This window comes from Lepidochelys kempii, chromosome 3 (genome assembly GCF_965140285.1).
Source record: "Lepidochelys kempii isolate rLepKem1 chromosome 3, rLepKem1.hap1, whole genome shotgun sequence".
Lineage (NCBI taxonomy): Eukaryota > Metazoa > Chordata > Testudines > Cheloniidae > Lepidochelys > Lepidochelys kempii.
Genome location: NC_136382.1, coordinates 183,332,139 through 183,355,084, shown reverse-complemented (window position 1 = coordinate 183,355,084; position 22,946 = coordinate 183,332,139). Strand labels below are relative to the sequence as shown.

The following is a 22,946-nucleotide window of genomic DNA, read 5'->3' as shown; positions in this document are numbered from 1 at the left end:
ACCAGCAACCCCATGTTCTCACAGAATAACAGTGTTTTACTGTCATATTTGGCCTCCTATTTTCCTTGACTCGGGATATTGCAGCCCAGCTAGATCTGCTAAGATGTTGCCATGTGGACATCTACGCTTCCTGAAACAGAAGTGAAGACAATTCATCATGCATTTATTAAAAGAAAGGGCAGGAGCTCTGATCTTTCCAAAGGGAAAGAGTTTGAATCAGAAGTCTGAAAAAAGCCTGGGAGAAAGCCTTGAGAGGCACTGGGGAAAGGATCGCCACAGTGGTTCATACTAACACTGCACACAAAGAGAGAAAAAGGGTGTAGGTCCACCCAGCAGCTGATGAGGGGGGCTGAAGCCGAGAGTTTGGTTTTTTTCCTGAGGAGGATGTTTTAGTTTATCCTAGAAAGGGAATGTTTTTGGTTTGGCTGGAGGGCTAGAACCACCCACCCAAAGGGTAAACAGAGGCCCTAGTCAAAGCTGATGATAGCAAGGGAAGCAGCATTGCCATCTCCAACCATTCAAAAATCACGAGTCAGGCCACAAAAACCATGATTGGCTTAAAAATCAAGAGATTTTAACAAAACAACATGTTTGGGTTCTTATTATATGTTCCGGTTTCTGAGCTGTTAGGAGTCACTTTTGCAATCTTTTATTTGCAACCAGAGAGATTGAAGTGTTCTCTGACTGGTTTATGAATGTTATAATTCTGCGGAAGTGAAGAAACAGATTGATAGAGCCAGAAGAGTTCCCAGAAGTTTCCTACTACAGGACAGGCCTAACAAAGAAAATAACAGAACGCCACTAGCCGTCACCTTCAGCCCCCAACTAAAACCCCTCCAACGCATAATTAAGGATCTACAACCTATCCTGAAGGATGACCCAACACTCTCACAAATCTTGGGAGACAGGCCAGTCCTTGCCTACAGACAGCCCCCCCAACCTGAAGCAAATACTCACCAGCAACCACATACCACACAACAGAACCACTGACCCAGGAACCTATCCTTGCAACAAAGCCCATTGCCAACTGTGCCCACATATCTATTCAGGGGACACCATCACAGGGCCTAACAACATCAGCCACACTATCAGAGGCTCGTTCACCTGCACATCCACCAATGTGATATATGCCATCATGTGCCAGCAATGCCCCTCTGCCATGTACATTGGTCAAACTGGACAGTCTCTACATAAAAGAATAAATGGACACAAATCAGATATCAAGAATTATATCATTCATAAACCAGTCGGAGAACACTTCAATCTCTCTGGTCACGCAATTACAGACATGAAAGTTGTGATATTACAACAAAAAAAACTTCAAATCCAGACTCCAGTGAGAAACTGTTGAATTGGAATTCATTTGCAAATTTGGTACAATTAACTTAGGCTTGAATAGAGACTGGGAGTGGCTAAGTCATTATGCAAGGTAACCTATTTCCCCTTGTTTTTTCCTCCCCTCCCCCTCCCCGACATTCTTGTTAAACCCTGGATTTGTGCTGGGAATGGCCCACCTTGATTATCATACATATTGTAAGGAGAGTGATCACTTTAGATAAGCTATTACCAGCAGGAGAGTGGGGTGGGAGGAGGTATTTTTTCATGCTTTTTGTGTATATAAAAAGATCTTCTACACTTTGCACAGTATGCATCCGATGAAGTGAGCTGTAGCTCACGAAAGCTTATGCTCAAATAAATTGGTTAGTCTCTAAGGTGCTTTTCTTTTTGCGAATACAGACTAACACAGCTGTTACTCTGAAACCTCTCACAAATAGCTCTTTTGATGACAATAAGAATACTCATATGAGTCACTGCTCACCAACATAGTAAAAGTTGCACAAAAGTAGACCTGTAATTAAAAGAAAGTCCTGTCACTTTAAACTCTATTGTTTTCACCAGTTTCTGATAAATATCATATATAAAACAAAGGTAAGAGAAAAAACAAGGCAACATTTGTATTAAGAAACATTTTATTAACAAAACAGTAAATTCCACTTGCTTAGCATTTCCAATAATGGATAAATTGGCTTTGCAACAAATCAAAAAAATTTGTAAATATCTATCACAGAAAGCATTATAAGGTTAGGGCATTGGGCCTCTTTTTTGATTTCTTGGGGATGAAATCATTTCACATATTTTAGTGTTTTGTTAAAAAGGCAACACTATACAGTAATAGAAATGAAGCTATCTCAGTCAAACACTTTAGATTGTTATAGATATGGAATCCAATTTTTGTTAGGCATGTTAGGTATTAAAATGTTTAAAACATTTTAATTCAGTTATTGAAACTTCTGATACTCTTATACTTCTATGCATCTTCATTGTTAAATCATGAAATCAAAGAGAAAAAGGAGAACCTCCATAAAGAGTTGTAGATAACGTTTGCTTTTATCAGTTGTATTCCTTTTATTCCTTGATGTATTTATTTAGTTAAAATATTCACTTACTGGTATGTTAAATGCTTGAAAGATAGCGTGGTTGCACCGCCTAGGTTAATACAGTCAATATCAAGCTGGAAAGAAACATTTCAATCTGCCCAAACCATACATTGTACCATCTCAGAACTCTTATATACAGGTTGTCTTTGCCCTTCCATATACCTTTCAGTGCTGGAAATCTCAGTTCTGAACATTACCTGGCAGTCAACTTATTTTTTCCACACTGACTAAAAAAATCATGATTTTAATATTGATCTTGAATATACCTATTCCTTGTCTTCCCCAGGATACAGCTAAGTTACAAAGGTGGGGGAAGTGAAGAATGCCACAGGAGAACAATAATCTAATTTTTTTTGAATGGATTAAAAAAAATGTCGTGCAACCTCACTTTCACTTTCCGCAAACAATCATAAAAATAAAAATCCCATTACAAATATACTATGATACACACCTCAATTTGTTTGGCAACCACAATGGCATTCTCAGATACATGTCGTGTCTGTCCAAGATAGATCACTGTACCAGTTCCCACATTTTTCATCAGCTACAGTGAATAACACACAAGAAGATGTGTTGGCCCTGCTGTTTAAAGCTAATTTTAAATTCCATTTCCCTGTTTGCAAAGTGTGAATATCTATATTCCTCCTAGGAGGCCTTCCAATGATTCAGAAGATTTCTATTGAACTACTCTCTCTGTCTAATGTATTCTCTTTGTACCTCTGTATAAGTGATATGTTAACTCTATGATTTATTGCTGTGAACCCAATGAAACAATATTACTAAAACCTTAATGTATAAATCTATAACATTATGATATTTAATATGTTTAATTAATATATGCAGCAATTAATGTTATTTTAAAATATGATCACTGATCAACTTATATTTCATCGACAGGTTATGGTATCACGTAATACTATAGAATCAACTTAGCTTAAAATACTTTCTCATATGACAAAATGCACACCTTTGAAAAATGTTTAGCAAGATGTACCTCAAATCATTTATTTATTTATTCTTTAGGGGAAGGGGAATTCCTCAGTGAAAGTAATTTAAAGTGGTAGACCTTTTTAGGTCTCTTACCAACCAACTGTGTAGTAAAAGAATGCCAGATACACGCTGTATGATTCATATTAAGATTCACAAGTTATTAAATTTTTTCATAGTTTCCTAAGGAGCAAGATTTCTGTAAAGCAAAACAGACTACTCAGTGATTAAACCTTGATTAGAGCCTAAAAGTCACTTTACCTTGCTAAATGATAACTCATTTATGAATGTGGTACATTTATGGGAAAATCAGCGATTCTGATTGACTTTATTGATGTACATTGGGAGCAGGGGATGGAGACCGGAGGGGAGAGGAAAGTTACAATAGATATATATTTTTTGCTTTTTAATCCACTTCTTTCATACAAACTACTATAACTGAATTGCAACAGAATAGAGGCTGTACAGGTAAGAAAAAAATTAGCTGACTCTTATATACATTCATACACATCCCCTTAGTATAATCACTACACTGTAAATTTAAAAAAAAAGGAAGAAATTTGTGACAATTTATAGTGGCTGCAAAAAACTGAATTTATGTCTGTTGCTCCAGATGTCATAAAACTTTCTATATCTAGGAACACTTAGAACATTGAGTTTACCAAAAATGGCTGAAGAGCAGATATAGTTTGCATTTCCTATACAACAGGCTATAAAACATCACTTATCACAGTCCAGAAAGCACATATAGATGTGTTTTATATAAACATATGTAATAACATATTAAGCGTGCATGAAAATTTCCCAATGATTGCATCTATGCCCTCTTGTTTGTTTGCTTTTTGTGAAAATGTGCCTTATATTCCACATTTTTTTGTTTTGTTTTTGAAAATAAGGCCTCCATACTATTTCCTCACAACCAGAAAGGGGCTTTTTGAAAATGTTTTTACATAAGTCTTCAGAAAAGCCAGCACTTCATTTCAAATGCAAGTTTCCAATCACTGTTTCACTGCACCAGGTGGCAAACTTTTTATGTTTGCTTGTTGAGTCACCATATATAATGACAGTCTTCTCTGGCAATAAGACTAACTTACTTCTCAAGAAAGCGCTAGCACTTTGGCTAAATCCAGAATCATAGGTAGCTTCTTTTTTTTTTCTGTGTGTGTGTGTGTGTGTGTGTGTGTTTTGTTTTTTTATTTAGTCTGTTTCATATTGTGCCTTGATGCTGTAGTAATACTCCTTGCTTTATGAATGCGTGGTGTCATCATTGTCTCTCAGGAATGTTCCAGCAACATAAAGTCAGGCAGAGTAAATGAAAACACTGTGGATGTTTAGAAATGTATTGGCTCCTGTTTCTGAAAAACAAGAGCATGAAATGCTTGTTTTTAAAACAGTCTTTCCTTTCTGATTGCGTTCCCTGTCTTCTTTTTTTATGTGCTTCATAAAAAGTAAAGTAAATAAGTTTGTATTATGTCTCAGATAAAATGAAGACTATTTCTATACAAGTGTTCTCTTAGATGTTGGGATCAGACATAGTATTCCTTATCCTTATTTTTCTTGTTCTTGTTGGAACTTTTAGCACTGTTGGGCTGTTTTTCTTTAATCACAGCCCCATTGGACTGTGCTGAGTTACTGATGTAGTTTCGACTCTCATCTACATGGTATGAGCCTTCATCTCTGTTTCTGTACTTGTACATGGCATAAAGAAGGATTAGGATACACAGTGCCGCTGCTGCAACAATTCCAACCACCATGCCTGTTGTGCTGCTGGATTCTCGAATCACTTCCGCTGAGCCTGGGTATTCTCTTCCTCCTGCTCTGGTAGGATTTGCTGTAGGTAGATGACGAAACAAGGGAGAGGTTATTATTGAGTTTGCACACTGCAAATTTTCACTCAGATCTACCTGCTACAGCCATGTATCAGTCCAATAGCACTCACTTGTGCAGGCAAAATAGATGTCTGTCAAATGTACAGTACCAATGCCTCATGATCACTGAAAAGCACTGAAACATTTGGGTACAGATCTTGCAGCCCACTTCTTTTTCATGCCTATCAATTTGATTAAATGGGCTTTTAAAATAAAAGAAAAGTTCAGTTTAAACCTTAAAAACAAATTTGTCTTATTGCATTTATTTTACTGCAAAGAGTCCTTAAATGTTTTGAAATAATAGGTGCATCATGATAACAGAATATTGATGCTTGGAGGCAGATCCATTTTAGAAAACATCTCTCTCTAGTAAGAGAATTACAGGAAATATTCTGCTTGCAAAAGATTTCACGAATAAACTAATCTGTGCATGCAAAAAAGGCTAGTTTAAAATTATGGGGCCAGATTCTCAGCAGGATTGCTAAATATCTCACTACAGCCTGCATAACAAACTGTCTCCCTACATCTCCACTCCCTTCTCTGGCTTCACCCTCCTTTCATATTAAGTCCCTGCTACTTTTCTCCCTTTCAAGGTACTATGTAGCTCTGCCCTCTCTTCTCTAATCAATTTCTATGCCCCTGCTGCTCTGTATGCTCCAGCCAAACCTCTCTCTTATCTGCTCACTTTTCCTCTTTCATCCACTCCCACTTCTTTCAAGCTTCCCTTTATGGTTGAAACAGTCTCCCAAATAACAACATTAGCTTTAATAATTTTTTAAAATCTGTTAATTAAGGGCCCTATCCTCTAAATACTCACCCCTATTTCACGAAGCATTCAAGCTGATAGACCAGACTCTACTCTGCCTTATTCAGTTTTGATCTGCATTGCATTAACTTGTGTAAAGTCTTCTGGGCAGCAACTGGTATTTGTTTGACACTTTCTACCTCCTCAACATTGCTGTGCCTATATCAGTAGCACTAGTAATAGATCTTATTAATAGATTTTATTTATTTACTTATTGTAACTTCCTGAAAGAGAAGAGGTAGGTTAACACACCTGGAGTGTCTGTGTGTGTTTATGTACAAAGTGATCACCTTTTAAAACATACCAATTATGTCCTAGATAAAGGTGAGGTTACCTTGATATTTGCAGCATTCCCTATAATTATACCAGTACTTTATACCCCAGAGGATGAGAGCAGCATAGCCATGACACTTCCAGCCTGAGCTGGTTCCAAGAGCAAGAAAAAAAGATGGTGAATTGAACCTAGATATTCCACTGAGCAGAGCAGAATATTGTCATTAGGCAACCAAGCTGGCTCTTAAAAGCTGCTTTTAAAAATAATTATGCATGACTATAAATGCTGTCAGTATGATATAAATGTTAACTAAACTATTATTAAAAGCACTAGTATGAGAAAGCATGCATAATGCTAGATTTATCAGGTCTTCCCTCAAATCAGCATTTTATAAAAGTGCAGTAATTGTTGGCAAACCTTTTGCTAGAGGTGTACTAACTGACACTAGACTCTAAGCCTTCTTTAACAATGTGCAGACAAGATGTGAGACTCATTTTAAAAACATTTAATTAAGGGTAATGCCGCGCACATTATAAATATTGGTAAAATGATGGCAACAAATTCTGACAACCTGAATGGAAAACAGCAACCAGCTCAGGGCATCTGCAATTGGTTATGAAGACAGACAGACAGACAGGCACAAAACAAAAGACTTTTTTTGCTTGGTATTACTCACAATTTATTCATTTATGTTTTGTGTTCTTACTTTTAAAACATCACTTCCTGGCACAGTTACCCTATCCTAATCTATCTATCTATAGACGTATAGATGTAGATATAGATAGATATAGATATTACATTACAAGATGACATTTTCTTGTGCTGAAGGGACAGAGGCAGCACACTGAAAAGCCTAAAAACCACCAACCCTGGAATACATGTTAATGATTGTGCAGCAGTGGGTACTGTATGAATATAGTTTGGATGTTGGTACAATTGGCTTCAAAAGATCATAAGGTTTTATTATGTAGTGTTATAATTTTTATCAAAATAATATGCTTTCAAGGTGTATGCCAACTTTCTAAGTAATTGGAGTCCATCTCAAAGCAAACACTGACTACAATAGGCTCTGTTTCTTGATTGTACCTACTGTCATAGATGGAAATTCTCCTATCCTGAGTGTGTCACTAATTGTATTACAGAAGACAATGCACTGTCACTGAACAAAGCCCCTTGAGTATTTTTTTATTGAACTAAAATGAAACAAAGACTTATCTTACTATATGTGATTTCACAAAAGTTAATTTCTGCCTGAAAAGTAATGGAACCTACTGAATAAACTCTTGTCGCTACCTGATGGACTAAAAAGCTGTTCTTTCCCCTTCAAATACAGACATCTGTAATAAGTGCTGTCAATTAACTTCACTATTAATGTCCACTAAATGACATCTCACAGCTTGCTTATATGGGAGACCATTCTTTGATCACTGAAGCCTGAGGAAAGCAAATAAAGAACATTATTTCAAAGTTACCTAAACCCACTTCTTTTAAGTATATTTTCACAATTATCTCACCGACTCCATCTATCTGAAGAAGACACAACCATTTAATTAATATTCCTTAAACTTACTACACTTTCAAAGTGGCTCTTTCCTAATTTGGGGGTTGTGATTAAAACAAGTTATTTTTGTTTTATTTATGCTTTTGTAAAAAGAGTAATGTAACTCCCAGAGCAGCCATAGGGAGATGGAGCAGTGTCCATGGACTACCTTTGCCACTCTGAACAGATCTGCTTTTCTGTAGTCTCAGTCTCCTCAAAGACACTCAAAACTGTCACCCTAGTTCATCTATGAAACTGCAAAATAAAACCAATAACTATGCAGACTGTTTGGATTTCAGATAATAAAAATAAAGGTCACAAATCTTTAAGAAATAAAAAGCTACAAACAAAAATTGAAGCTGCCTTGATTGAATTTAGGATGGTTCAGCGAGGAGCAAAAGAAGAACATAAACCTGTGTGCATATCATCCCAGTGATAGGAAATGCCAGCCATGCCATCTTGCAGTGATCCTTTCTCAAAACAATTGACAAGATGTGTATATTGACTTTTCCTCATCAAGAGTCTTGCACTTTTAGGCGATCAATTTTGAATCCCTATTCTACCATATGTTTGAAAAATCTTGTATGAAATAATCATAATTGGCCACAGTTCTATACTGTGTCATTATGGATTAGAACATAATTATAATTCTTGGCTGCCCTTAAAAATGGTTTTACATTTAAAGGGAAAAATCTGACTATTTGCAGTGTCCAGTTTTCATTAATCCTGTAAAAAGAAAATTGGAAATGAAGGCTCCCCCAGCGTTTGTGAATTTAAACTAGCCCACACGTTAACAAACAAAACAAAACACAACCCCTTCTTCCCTTATTGTCATGCTTTCACACAAACAGAGTTCAGGAATTTACAAGAAAAGAATACATAAATGCTACATTTACAATGGGGCATGAACGCAATTATTTACATGCATGCAGTAATTTGCACTCTATGTGTGTGCTTGTTCTAGAGCCGCTGCAAACTATTTGTGGGATATTCAGATTCTGGTGAGCAAGATTCTCTGCTTTTATGAGCTCACTGCAGTTCACACATTAGACTGTGTCATTAGGAAGAGTGGTCTGAAAAAAATCCATGCACTCCCCCTGTTGCACTGGAAGGGAAGAGCAAGCATAAACCTGCAAGTGTAGAGAAAAGTAAAAGACCTTTTGAAATCTCTGTATTGGGTTTCTGGTGGAGGCCCGCCCATAGGCTCTGGGCTTGGGTGAGTTGTACGCTCTATCTGGACTTTTTGCTGCCAGACATGCCTGACGCCCTTGGGGTGGGTTAGAGCTCCATGCAGGTTTGGTTTCCTGGGAAGAGCCACTGGTTGTGGCTGGGCAGGTCGTGAATAGACCTGGGCAGTTCGTGGATAGACCTGGGTCCATGTGCCTGTATGAAAGTGAAGGTTGGCAGACCAGTGTGAGTCACAGGAAGAGAGTGCCCTGCAAAGTCAGAGGTGTCTCTAAAGCAAGCCCTGTGACTCCATCGAGCGGGCATTGCGATAAATGCCCTGACCTCGGCAGTTTCCATCTGCATGGCATGACCGGTGAGGGGCCTGTCTGGGTCTAGGAGTGTGTGATCCCATCCCTTCCATCCTCGGACGGTCTGTTTCCATACCCTCTTTCCTCCCCTGTCTCTAGCTCCCGCCCCGAAGGCGGCTTGACAAGCCACTGACTGGGCTGATCACCTCACCTGAAGCAACAGAGTATGTGGCACCAGCCGATGCTCTTTGCTGAAGGGAGGCTGTAAGACAGTTATGAAGACCCTAAACAAAATCTTCCCTGTGTGAGTGTGACGAGTGAATTGAGTTAAGTACTGGGGACCGGGAAATCCAAAAAGGATTCCCCTCTTGCCAGGTGAAGTACTGAGGGCTGGAGGATCCAAGAGGATTCCCCTCTCGCTAGGTACAGATGGGGGTTGGTGAGTCAAAAAGGATCACCGTCCCGCCAAAAGGCACACCGGCGTACTACATGTACGCAAATTATAGTCCTTTCACTTGCAAGTTTTCAGAGAAATGGAATTGGTATACCAGGGATGATCCGAAATTACAGTTTCCCTTAGAGGGAAGTTTCGACCTTGACAAGATTGTGCACCTCAAAGGCGCACTTCTTGCCAGTAATGTCAGACAAGGTCAGTTTGATGCATATTCCGATTTGTATGGGGAAACAGAAAAACGGCGCCATGAATCTCAAATGAGGAGTCTCAAGGACTCCCAGAAGATACTTAAAACACTATTAAAGAAGATAAGAGAAATTAGCTTTTCCCCAAACCCCTGCAGGCCAACAGCAGATATCTCTCTCTACACTTCAAGACCTTTTCGGGGTACCCCCACAGCTCCCTCTAAGGATCTTATAGATTTATGTTTAAAATGTAATAGGGGTGGGCAATATTCCTATTCCCCACCCCGTCTCTTCACCTCTGTCCATTTCTATTGGTCCTTTGTTTGACCATCATGCTTTCCTCCTAAGCCCTTGTTCACCTGTTAACCTTTTGGGAAAGGATTTGCTGTGTAAATTAAATTGTACAATCTATTGTACCCCAGATGGTATGTATCTGGATTTGCCTGGTCCCGCTCACAGTGAGGTCCTGGCAGTTTGTTTGCGGACGCTGCAAAACAGGAGACCGACCCCAACCCTTCCTCGTTGCAACAGGAATTGCTGGCTAAGGTCTCTCTCTCTAAGGTCTACCCCTTCCTGCTTCTCCACGTGGGCACCAATGATACTGCCAAGAATGACCTTGAGCGGATCACTGCGGACTATGTGGCTCTAGGAAGAAGGATAAAGGAGTTGGAGGCGCAAGTGGTGTTCTCGTCCATCCTCCCCGTGGAAGGAAAAGGCCTAGGTAGGGACCGTCGAATCGTGGAAGTCAATGAATGGCTACGCAGGTGGTGTCGGAGAGAAGGCTTTGGTTTCTTTGATCATGGGATGGTGTTCCATGAAGAAGGAGTGCTGGGCAGAGACGGGCTCCATCTTACGAAGAGAGGGAAGAGCATCTTTGCCAACAGGCTGGCTAACCTAGTGAGGAGGGCTTTAAACTAGGTTCACCGGGGGAAGGAGACCAAAGCCCTGAGGTAAGTGGGAAAGCGGGATACCACAGGAAGCACAGGCAGGAATGTCTGTGAGGGGAGGGCTCCTGCCTCATACTGGGAATGAGGGGCGATCAACAGGTTATCTCAAGTGCTTATATACAAATGCACAAAGCCTTGGAAACAAGCAGGGAGAAATGGAGGTCCTGGTGATGTCAAGGAACTATGATGTGATCGGAATAACAGAGACTTGGTGGGATAACTCACATGACTGGAGTACTGTCATGGATGGTTATAAACTGTTCAGGAAGGACAGGCAGGGCAGAAAAGGTGGGGGAGTAGCACTGTATGTAAGGGAGCAGTATGACTGCTCAGAGCTCCGGTACGAAACTGCAGAAAAACCTGAGTGTCTCTGGATTAAGTTTGGAAGTGTGTGCAACAAGAGTGATGTAGTGGTGGGAGTCTGCTATAGACCACCGGACCAGGGGGATGAGGTAGATAAGGCTTTCTTCTGGCAGCTCACGGAAGCTACTAGATCGCATGCCCTGATTCTCATGGGTGACTTTAATTTTCCTGATATCTGCTGGGAGAGCAATACAGCGGCGCATAGACAATCCAGGAAGTTTTTGGAAAGCGTAGGGGACAATTTCCTGGCGCAAGTGCTAGAGGAGCCAACTAGGGGGGGCGCTTTTCTTGACCTGCTGCTCACAAACCGGATAGAATTAGTGGGGGAAGCAAAAGTGGATGGGAATCTGGGAGGCAGTGACCATGAGTTGGTTGAGTTCAGGATCCTGACGCAGGGAAGAAAGGTAAGCAGCAGGATATGGACCCTGGACTTCAGGAAAGCAGACTTCGACTCCCTCAGGGAACGGATGGCCAGGATCCCCTGGGGGACTAACTTGAAGGGGAAAGGAGTCCAGGAGAGCTGGCTGTATTTCAAGGAATCCCTGTTGATGTTACAGGGACAAACCATCCCGATGAGTCGAAAGAATAGTAAATATGGCAGGCGACCAGCTTGGCTTAATGGTGAAATCCTAGCGGATCTTAAACATAAAAAAGAAGCTTACAAGAAGTGGAAGGTTGGACATATGACCAGGGAAGAGTATAAAAATGTTACTCGGGCATGTAGGAATGATATCAGGAGGGCCAAATCGCACCTGGAGCTGCAGCTAGCCAGAGATGTCAAGAGTAACAAGAAGGGTTTCTTCAGGTATGTTGGCAACAAGAAGAAAGCCAAGGTATGTGTGGGCCCCTTACTGAATGAGGAAGGCAACCTAGTGACAGAGGATGTGGAAAAAGCTAATGTACTCAATGCTTTTTTTGCCTCTGTTTTCACTAACAAGGTCAGCTCCCAGACTGCTGCGCTGGGCATCACAAAATGGGGAAGAGATGGCCAGCCCTCTGTGGAGATAGAGGTGGTTAGGGACTATTTAGAAAAGCTGGACGTGCACAAGTCCATGGGGCCGGACGAGTTGCATCCGAGAGTGCTGAAGGAATTGGCGGCTGTGATTGCAGAGCCATTGGCCATTATCTTTGAAAACTCGTGGCGAACCGGGGAAGTCCCGGATGACTGGAAAAAGGCTAATGTAGTGTCAATCTTTAAAAAAGGGAAGAAGGAGGATCCTGGGAACTACAGGCCAGTCAGCCTCACCTCAGTCCCTGGAAAAATCATGGAGCAGGTCCTCAAAGAATCAATCCTGAAACACTTGCATGAGAGGAAAGTGATCAGGAACAGCCAGCATGGATTCACCAAGGGAAGGTCATGCCTGACTAATCTAATGCCTTTTATGATGAGATTACTGGTTCTGTGGATGAAGGGAAAGCAGTGGATGTATTGTTTCTAGACTTTAGCAAAGCTTTTGACACGGTCTCCCACAGTATTCTTGTCAGCAAGTTAAGGAAGTATGGGCTGGATGAATGCACTATAAGGTGGGTAGAAAGCTGGCTAGATTGTCGGGCTCAACGGGTAGTGATCAATGGCTCCATGTCTAGTTGGCAGCCAGTATCAAATGGAGTGGCCCAAGGGTCGGTCCTGGGGCCGGTTTTGTTCAATATCTTCATAAATGATCTGGAGGATGGTGTGGATTGCACTCTCAGCAAATTTGCGGATGATACTTAACTGGGAGGAGTGGTAGATACGCTGGAGGGGAGGGATAGGATACAGAAGGACCTAGACAAATTGGAGGATTGGGCCAAAAGAAATCTGATGAGGTTCAATAAGGATAAGTGCAGGGTCCTGCACTTAGGACGGAAGAACCCAATGCACAGCTACAGACTAGGGACCGAATGGCTAGGCAGCAGTTCTGCGGAAAAGGACCTAGGGGTGACAGTGGACGAGAAGCTGGATATGAGTCAGCAGTGTGCCCTTGTTGCCAAGAAGGCCAATGGCATTTTGGGATGTATAAGTAGGGGCATAGCGAGCAGATCAAGGGACGTGATCGTTCCCCTCTATTCGACATTGGTGAGGCCTCATCTGGAGTACTGTGTCCAGTTTTGGGCCCCACACTTCAAGAAGGATGTGGATAAATTGGAGAGAGTCCAGCGAAGGGCAACAAAAATTATTAGGGGACTGGAACACATGAGTTATGAGGAGAGGCTGAGGGAGCTGGGATTGTTTAGCCTGCAGAAGAGAAGAATGAGGGGGGATTTGATAGCTGCTTTCAACTACCTGAAAGGGGGTTCCAAAGAGGATGGCTCTAGACTGTTCTCAATGGTAGCAGATGACAGAACGAGGAGTAATGGTCTCAAGTTGCAGTGGGGGAGGTTTAGACTGGATATTAGGAAAAACTTTTTCACTAAGAGGGTGGTGAAACACTGGAATGCGTTACCTAGGGAGGTGGTAGAATCTCCTTCCTTAGAGGTTTTTAAGGTCAGGCTTGACAAAGCCCTGGCTGGGATGATTTAACTGGGAATTGGTCCTGCTTCGAGCAGGGGGTTGGACTAGATGACCTTCTGGGGTCCCTTCCAACCCTGATATTCTATGATTCTATGATTCTATAAGAGAAACACCTGTGAATAACAGGAAAAAGCTTCAGAGAAGCAGCCATGTTAGTCTGTATTCGCAAAAAGAAAAGGAGTACTTGTTGCACCTTACAGACTAAGGAAGCTTGTTTTGATAGATTCCTAACAAGGCAAAATATCGATACAAAAGTATGTGTAACCAGTTGTACTTTTAAGCTATATAAGCTCCTGTATTTCTGTATTCGGCAGAGCAGCCCTGCCTGTCTCTCCTTGCAATGCACATTGCTTGAAATGAAGGGCCTCAGGCTGGTTCTGATCTAAACACAACACGTGGACATTTTTTCCGCCACAGATGTTTGGCTGCATGTGTGTTCTTTCAGCATGCTGTCCCCGCTCTACGCAGATAGCGGAGATAGCAGACTTTGATTGAATTGCCCAATAAATCCACAGACTAGGTTTTCAGTGAAGGAACTTGGTCAGGTTTATTGCCAACAAAGCACGGTATTGGTGCCCTACACTTGCTACAAATACATTCAAGGCATGTATGCCCATGACAAGGGACCGACTCAGTGAATGGTGGGACTTTCCATTCTCCCCTCGGCCAGACCCCAACACTCTCTCAGAGATACCTCTTTATACCCCAGTACAAACATGTTATGTATTGCCTCTCTGACATAGCAAGGTGCCACCCTCTTATGTATCTGGGTGCCACCCTTTGATGTATTTGGGTCCCACCCATTACCTTGTACATGTTCGTTCGAGCATAACATCTCTATTCATCATGCTGTCATCCTGACCTTATCTTTAGGATGGGTCAGTGTGTTCCTTTTATCTTTGGGGAATGTGTTTGGTATCAAGGTGTTCTGGTACCACCTTTCTGGAATGTATTTGTGTATGTATTCGTATGCCTTGCAATACTTAGGAATATGTGTTTCTGCTATATCAGCCCTGTTCTTGCCAGATTCTGTGAGCAGGCCCTGTCTCTTGCTCACAACTTAACTTTGCTTTATATTAGCAAGTTTTGACCATTACTTTAGCTCAGGCCTCATACCAGGTCTCTGATGCAAGGGCTTATGTCTCAGGTCCTCTTTCTACTATACCCCCTTCCTGCCCTCCACCCCGACCTTGGGACAGAGTGGGAGGCAGAAGAGGAACTCGGAGAGTTGTCTCATAGTCCCAGTGCTTCCCAAGGCCACTCTACGGATAGTGCTCTGTATGCACCACCTTTTGCTCGATACTCTGCCCATGCCCAAAGACACAGTCTACTCCATGTGCAAGAACTAGCACACAGTTAGCTACATAGCTGATCTGTACAGTAATCTCTAAAGTGAGACTACTGCATAATGATTCAACTAGAATGGAAGCTGGGTGTGTGTGTGAGAGAGAGCGAGAGAGTGATATGATAGTAACATATAAAGATGTTATTGTAATTAATGGTGCATCCAATCATGAGTTACATAGGACATGCCAATCTCATGCCAAAAACATTTTTATACTAGACCATACCATCATGTATTCCGCATATGACACATTTCACAGGGAAAAAACTATTTTAGAAATGTTTTTAAAAATTATTGGGGTTTTTGTTGTATAACTCAGCCTGTAAACTCAGATTCCTTACTGGGAGAGCACTAACATGTTTCAAACCCCTCTAAAAATGACCTAAAATAGCTTTGCTATGTATCAAAATGCCCCAGCTTTAAAGCCAAATATCAGGACACTTTTCAGAGCTAGGAGCAAGTGCTGGGTGTTTCGCTGGAAAACTAAAATTTTCCCCTTTGCATGGAATAAAGCACTCATTTCTAAGATTAATGGGCTGCAAGATATTGGACTCAAACAAGGGGTCAAGAGAAATCTTGGAAGCTAATATCTTATGTTTGTTGACTATCCACCCTGGAGTTTGGGTCAGTGTCATTTCTGGAAGAAATGTTTACTAATTGTTTAATGGTTGCTATTTGAAGCAGCTTTGAATGGCAAAATAAGTCTAGGGGGAGATGGATTAGTGGGTGCAAGTGCGAAAATCAACAGAGAACACTAAAGATATTGATTATGTGGTGCTTAGCATTACATTTAGCATACTATACATATTAGAGATGTCTGAAATATTTCACACTGAAATACTTTTAATCAAAAATAGCCTTTTTTTAAACTAGAACTTTCCACAAAACCAAACTGTTTTTTAAATTGTAATTTAATTTTGTTTTTTGATGGAAACTTTAAATGAAAATTAGCCTGTTGCTTTTACTTTTTTTCTTTTATGTTGCTGTTTTCACATTTCACCTTCACTCACTGTCACTGAAAACTATTTCCCCTCCCTTTATTTGTATGGTCCATCATAACTCTTTTTCCTTTGTTTTTTTTTCCAAACCTCTCTCTCTTCCACTCCAGTTTTTTTGTTTTCTGTCATGAAATCACTCTTCTTTCCTGTGTTCAGTTGTCAATCCTTTCTTTCTTTGTATTTGTTCCCTCATCAGTCATCATATCATTCTTTCTTTTCTATATTCAGTCATTTGTATTGCTACCTTCCCTTTTCAGTATTCTGATAGATCTTCGCTTTTTGATGGGGGAGGAGGAGAGATTGCATTGGAAATTTTGATTGATCAGCAAAGTCAAATGGTGGCTTTTATATAGTCAAATATTTCAAATTTGAAAATAAAATTTTTCAAATTTTCTTATTTTATAAAACTATAAAAAATGAAAATGAAATAAACTCCAATAACCTCAGTGGACATTTTTGAAACTGAAGCGTCAGTGTATTTTCAAAAAGAAAAGGAGTACTTGTGGCACCTTAGAGACTAACCAATTTATTTGAGCATGAGCTTTCGTGAGCTACAGCTCTCCCACCCCCACCCCCACCCCGCCGAGGTTTTTTGACCAGCTCTAGTCTATATTCTGCAGTCCTCAATAACTACTCTGCAATTAAGGGTGTATTCAATATCACATGGGAATTCTCCTGCAAAAGATCTGTTCCTGAAGAATGGCCAGGCTGATATCTAAGTAAAGAGCACAAATTATATTACTGAATAATAAAAGAGACCAGGGTGAAATCCTAGCCCTATTGGAAGTGAATGAGTGTTTTGCTACTGATTTCAAAGAGACCAGGATTTCACCCCATTTCTCTTTTTCCTCATCCAGTGTGCAGAGAGAATAAAAACTAATCAACCTTGGAGCAGGTGTTATGCATGGAAGAACAGAGCTGTAGTTGTTGTAAAGGGTGGAGAATTTGATGGTTACTTAGCGCTTAGGGTATAGAGCGACTAATGATTCTGGCTCATGAGCTGAGCCTGATGTGCTGGAACAGATAGTTCTATTCCTCTTTGCAGCTGTGGGTGATTCCGTGTAAATCTTGCTGTCACTAGGAAGCTATTACATGTAAAGGTAAGCATCTGTGCCTTAGATGTCATGTATAGCTTGAGTGCTAGTGCTCATGTACCTGAAGAGCACACCACACTCTAGATGCTTTAACTACTATAATGTGGAAATACAGAGAAAGTACACAGTACAGCCAGGAAGAAAAAGGCTCACACACACAATTTGCAAGCACCTTATATTTGCGCCCTGTCCCCCTTTGGAGCAGGGAAAGGGGTGTTATTGCCCCACAGCTGAGTCCATTTGACCACCCTTAGCCTCAGGATAGTACAAGCTAGGGGCCAGAGTCAATATGGCTGTCCTCCCCCACAGGGTGGTGTTGCCTAGTGGCCTGAGTCAATATAGCTACCCTTCCTTGCAGCGCTGAACAGTTTGATGGCTATTAGGGGATGGGCCACCATCCAGGGGGCCGTTGGCTGGGGTAGGGGCCAGGCTTGCCCTACTCCACCAGGTCTCAGCCCAGGGCCCTGTCAGTGGCAAGTGTACTCACCACTGGGTCAACAGGGATCTGACCAAAAAACAGTGACTTAGTTCCCAGTCCTACAACCAGACCAATGTCTAGTTCACCTGAGCTACTTCCTACTGTGTCTTCCAGTGGCATGGTCCACAGGTCTCCTGGGTCTCTGGGGTCTGCGGCCTGTGAAGCTCCCGATGGTTCCAACATTCCCTGGGTGTCTGGAGGTAGCTGAGTGTCTTTCTGGACCTTGGTGGGCTTGGTCTCCACAATCTTGGGCTTCAGCAGTTCCCAGGCATCAGCCCTGACTAAGCTGTGCTATTCCCTTTTATACTGACACTCCAGTTGGAGCGTGCCCAGCAGAGGTGAGGTGGCGTGGCTTCCTATGCCCAAAGTTCAGAGTTAACCTCTCCTTGTCCAGTGTACACCCTATCACACACCCATAAAACAGGTAACTATAGTTGTAGATACGGGTTCTGCATATGCTCATGTACAATTTGTGGGTGTAATTTAGTAAGGAAAACTTTGGATGCAGAGAAAGTAATGATTCTGGTTCATGTGCTGAGACCAATGTGCTGGAGCAGATAGCCACATCCTTCTTGGCAACTGTGGGTGAGTCCCCTGAAGCCTTGTTGTCCTGAGTAGATGTTGGTACCCACTGGGCCTGATTCTCATTTACTTTAAGGCTCTTGTACATGGCTCTGAGGGTGTAAAGGGGCTCTAAAGTAGTACAAATGAGAATTAGATCTGGTGTTTCTTCTCATTATTTTCATTTGGTTTTCTCTCTCTCTAGCATCTGCCTTATTTACTTTTGCTGCTCTCAGTCTATTCTAAAAAATAATGTTATTGTTTCTGACGTTAAATACCAGCAAGAAGTCTGCTCTCACTGCCTCCATTCTCACCTCTAATTTCTCCCTTGTCTGTTATTAGTAATGTCTTTGTTCACTTGGCAAGATTTTATTTTGGCCATTTTCTGGATAGTTTCCTTAAACTCTCACTGTTCTAACTATTCCTTCTTCCAAACAGTGTCTGAAACAAAGTAGAATCATAGAATCATAGAATATCAGGGTTGGAAGGGACCTCAGGAGGTCATCTAGTCCAACCCCCTGCTCAAAGCAGGACCAATACCCGACTAAATCATCCCAGCCAGGGCTTTGTCAAGCCAGACCTTAAAAACTACTAAGGAAGAAGATCCCACCACCTCCCTAGGTAATGTATTCCAGTGTTTCACCACCCTCCTAATGAAAAAGTTTTTCCTAATATCCAACCTAAACCTCCCACACTGCACCTTGAGACCATTAATCCTCGTTCTGTCATCTGCTACCACTGAGAACAGCCTAGATCCATCCTCTTTGAAACCCCCTTTCAGGTAGTTGAAAGCAGCTATCAAATCCCCCCTCATTCTTCTCTTCCGCAGACTAAACAATCCCAGTTCCCTCAGCCTCTCCTCATAAGTCATGTGTTCCAGTCCCCTAATCATTTTAGTTGTCCTCCGCTGGACGCTTTCCAATTTTTCCACATCCTTCTTGTAGTGTGGGGCCCCAAACTGGACTCAGTACTCCAGATGAGGCCTCACCAATGTCGAATAGAGGGGAACGATCACATCCCTCGATCTGCTGGCAATGCCCCTACTTATACATCCCAAAATGCCATTGGCCTTCTTGGCGACAACGACACACTATTGACTCATATCCAGCTTCTCATCCACTGTAACCCCTAGGTCCTTTTCTGCAGAACTGCTGCCTAGCCATTTGGTCCCTAGTCTGTAGCCGTGCATGGGATTCTTCCATCCTAAGTGCAGGACTCTGCACTTGTCTTTGTTGAACCTCATCAGATTTCTTTTGGCCCAATCTTCTAATTTATTATGAATGCTTAATAGCTCTGATTCACCACTGCATTACTCTAGCTTTGTGCCAGTGGAGATACCTTGGCATGGAAATTGTGCAGAGTGGTAACAATTCAGGCCCAGTACCTCAGCTATAAACTTTGCAATACTAACTGACAAAGCATTCTAATTCTTGTATTAACACATCAGTCAAAGCATATGAAATAACAAATGATGGGAACGGGGAAAGGTTTCATTTCACAAACAGATACACATACACATTACAGGGTAACGACAACATTGTTTCACTGCTGCCAAGAGATTGTTTGGGCCAAGCAATCCAGTACATAAGAAAATATATGCATTAGACATAGCCAATGAGCTTTAGGAGTAATATCAAAGTGTTGCTTGAGGGAAACAGTATGTCTGCATTAATATTCTATGTGCCTAAGCCTCTAGTAATGCATCATTTAATTTCAAAGACGCTGCAGCAATTCAGTTATTTAGACCTAACAAACTAAACACTCTACAGTTTGATTCAAGAGAACAGAAGTTACAATAATTTTAAAAGACCAACCCTACAAATAGAAAACATAATTTCTAGCTTTTGTTTGACTTCTAATAAGGGCCAGATCTTGCAGTCCTTACACAGAGCCCGATCTAATTCCCATGGAAGTCAATCGGACCCATTCCATTGATTGTTATGGGATTGGATCGGATTCATAGGCCATACTAAAGCAAACTCCTTTCCCTCTCCCCCCTTTATTTAATCAGACAAAACTCCATTGAATCAATGGAAGGTTTATCTGTGTCAAGATTAAGGATCTGACCCACAGTGACTTCTGTGTTTTACACAACATCTGAGATAATTACAGACCTAGGAGATCATTGTCACATGAGTGCATTTAGCATTTATGAAAAGTACTGGAAGACTGAATTTCTCTGTTTATCTGCAGATTCATGTAGTTCCATGGACAATGGCAATGCATGTTTCCTTATGCTCCCCTACTAATGTGCCTCCTTCCTGACCTGGAAGGATCACCCTACCTTTTCAGGAGTGAAAGTATAGATCATTCTTCACTGGAGATCACTGACCTGTTGCTGAGATGGCCAACAAAGATGCCAGAGCATGGACAAGTTTCCATGTCCCAATAATGGTCAAGATTAACTGGACTGAGACCTCTCACTCAGTCACAAATGTGCTATTACAAACAAAGGTAAATAAGATAAAAAGAGATAGATTGATAGAGAGATGGATTTTACATAATTTACCATGCCCTTAAAGCCTGTGCAATGCTATCTATTTAAAATATGTTAACAAACCCCCTGCAGATAATGCAGAAATGAAATTAAATAAAAATAAATACCAATTATCCTCTTTCTTAGAAATAAATCCTGTAGATTTTAATTCTAGATGACACCTGGATAGTAAAGACAAGTAATTCCTACTGTCCTATTCCATGAATGATGAATGCATCTGACTCTGAATGCTATGAAGATACAGGTACATACATGTATTGGTTAATAATAAATAATTGCAAAAGGTTTTTAATGACACAATCCCCACTCTCATATTTTAGTTGTGCAAGCACCATATATTGTGATACAGATCATTTTATTACCTGATGCAAAGTGAAATTGCTTCCTCTAAGAGACCATGGTCATGTATTCACAGGCAGGTGGTAGTGATCATTTGTTTTTAGATCGATGCTGTGCTTCATTCAATAATTGCTGTGCTTTGCATCAGACTTGTTTCTCTTTCTCTCAAGATAACAATTCTATCTTTTATGGCTCAAAGCTCTCTGCCTCATATACTTTAAATGAATTAAGTTGCTCTCTGCCTTTTTGTTTTATTATTGTTTCTCTACATTTTAAGGGTAATATTAGTAAAGAATTCTGGACGTCTCTGTAGCATCTCCTTCCTCCTGTTTTTTTTTCTTTTTCTTTTTCTTTTTCAAATTATGAATTTTAATGATTTTATTTAAAATCCCCACCGCCTCAACAATTGTTAGGATGAGGAGGATGGCAGAGCAGCTGCCTATATGGGCTGATGGCAGTGTTTTCTGAGAAAGGGGTGATGTTTTCTAGAGGAAGCATAGGAACAATACACCTTCCAGAAAATGGGTATTATATATAAACCCCTTAATGGACTTTGAGCCAAATCTTCTTCCCAGTACATTGCCCAAGTAACAGGACTGGGTCCTGGTCATCTCTGCAGGGCAGAAACCCCCCTCCTTGCTGGTTACAGAATGACAGCCCTACCACATCCTCAAGGCTGGAATATGCTCCCAGACTCGAACACACTCAGTGCCTGCCTCATGTAACTCCCATTTTTTCATATTATGCAGGGGCTGTGAGGGCTTCTAAAATCACTCCTGTTCCTAAAGAACAAGAGGAATCGTATTCATTTGCTGTGTGTAGGACACTTTATGCTCAAGAGCCCTGATTCAGGAAAGCACTAAAGCACATACTTAAATTCCATTGAAGTAAGTCAGTGGGACTTACACACATGATTCCAGCTGAACACCTGCTTATGTGATTTCCAAGGTTGGGGCTATGGAGTGGGAAGCATGGTTTGCTCCTTTGTCTGAATCAAGGGCTCCATCCATATTCCAATCGAGATATCCTAGATAACAGCACAATCTATAACAGCTCTGACTTTGAATTCCCTCACACCTGAGTCACAGAAATATGTTATTTTCCATGGTTTTAAAAAAGAAATAGAGCCTTCTTTCATGGAAGGGCAAGAATTAACTCCTTCAGCACCATTGTCTAATGTGTCCATTTGTGCTGATTCACTATTTATAATATGGCTGATTTGTATAAACTGTCAGAAAGACAGAATAAAGCTTTTGTCTAATCTGTGGAGAGTTTATGGGAATGGTACAAATTACTTGGGTTGTAAACAATTCTGGACAGGGACCATCTTTTTGGTGTATGTGTGTGTGTGCGTATAGAGTTCCTAGCACAATGGGGCCCTGATCCATGACTGGAACCACTAGGCAGGCACCACCACAATACAAATAATAAATAATCATTATTAAATGTGTGCCTGTCATGGGTATATATTGCAAAAGGACCTTGGTAACGCCCAACTCCAGCAAGTACTGCACAGCAAAATTCTGCCCTAAATTACACACGGAAGCTCCACCAAAGTCAGTGGGCTTGCATGGAGTATAATTCAGGACTTCAAGTGATTTCCATTGATCCTGATCCAACATTACTTAGCAGGCTTAAAATGTCAATGAGGTTAGTGGTGTTACAGAGGTGTAAAACGACTATGTGCAAGAGGAAAACCAAGCCCACAAATTCTGGTCCTAAGACGCATTTTAATCCATCTCTTATCCTATTTAACTGATCTGCCAGGGAAATGTAGGCAGGTAGGAGTAACGAATGTGCACTGCAT

At 41.1% G+C, this 22,946-nt stretch overlaps 1 protein-coding gene across 30 annotated transcripts in view; it reads right to left on the bottom strand.

The window, feature by feature from the left end:
* Positions 1-1,952: 1,952 nt before the first annotated feature.
* NRXN1 (neurexin 1) overlaps positions 1,953-22,946 on the bottom strand; it is a 1,265,182-nt gene continuing 1,244,188 nt past the window's right edge. For all 30 annotated transcript variants that reach the window (XM_073339213.2, XM_073339188.2, XM_078852299.1 and 27 more), the window contains one exon: positions 1,953-5,256. In XM_073339213.2, coding sequence (XP_073195314.1) covers positions 4,952-5,256 — 305 coding nt within the window. In that variant the 3' untranslated portion in view covers positions 1,953-4,951. The remainder of the gene's footprint in view (positions 5,257-22,946) is intronic.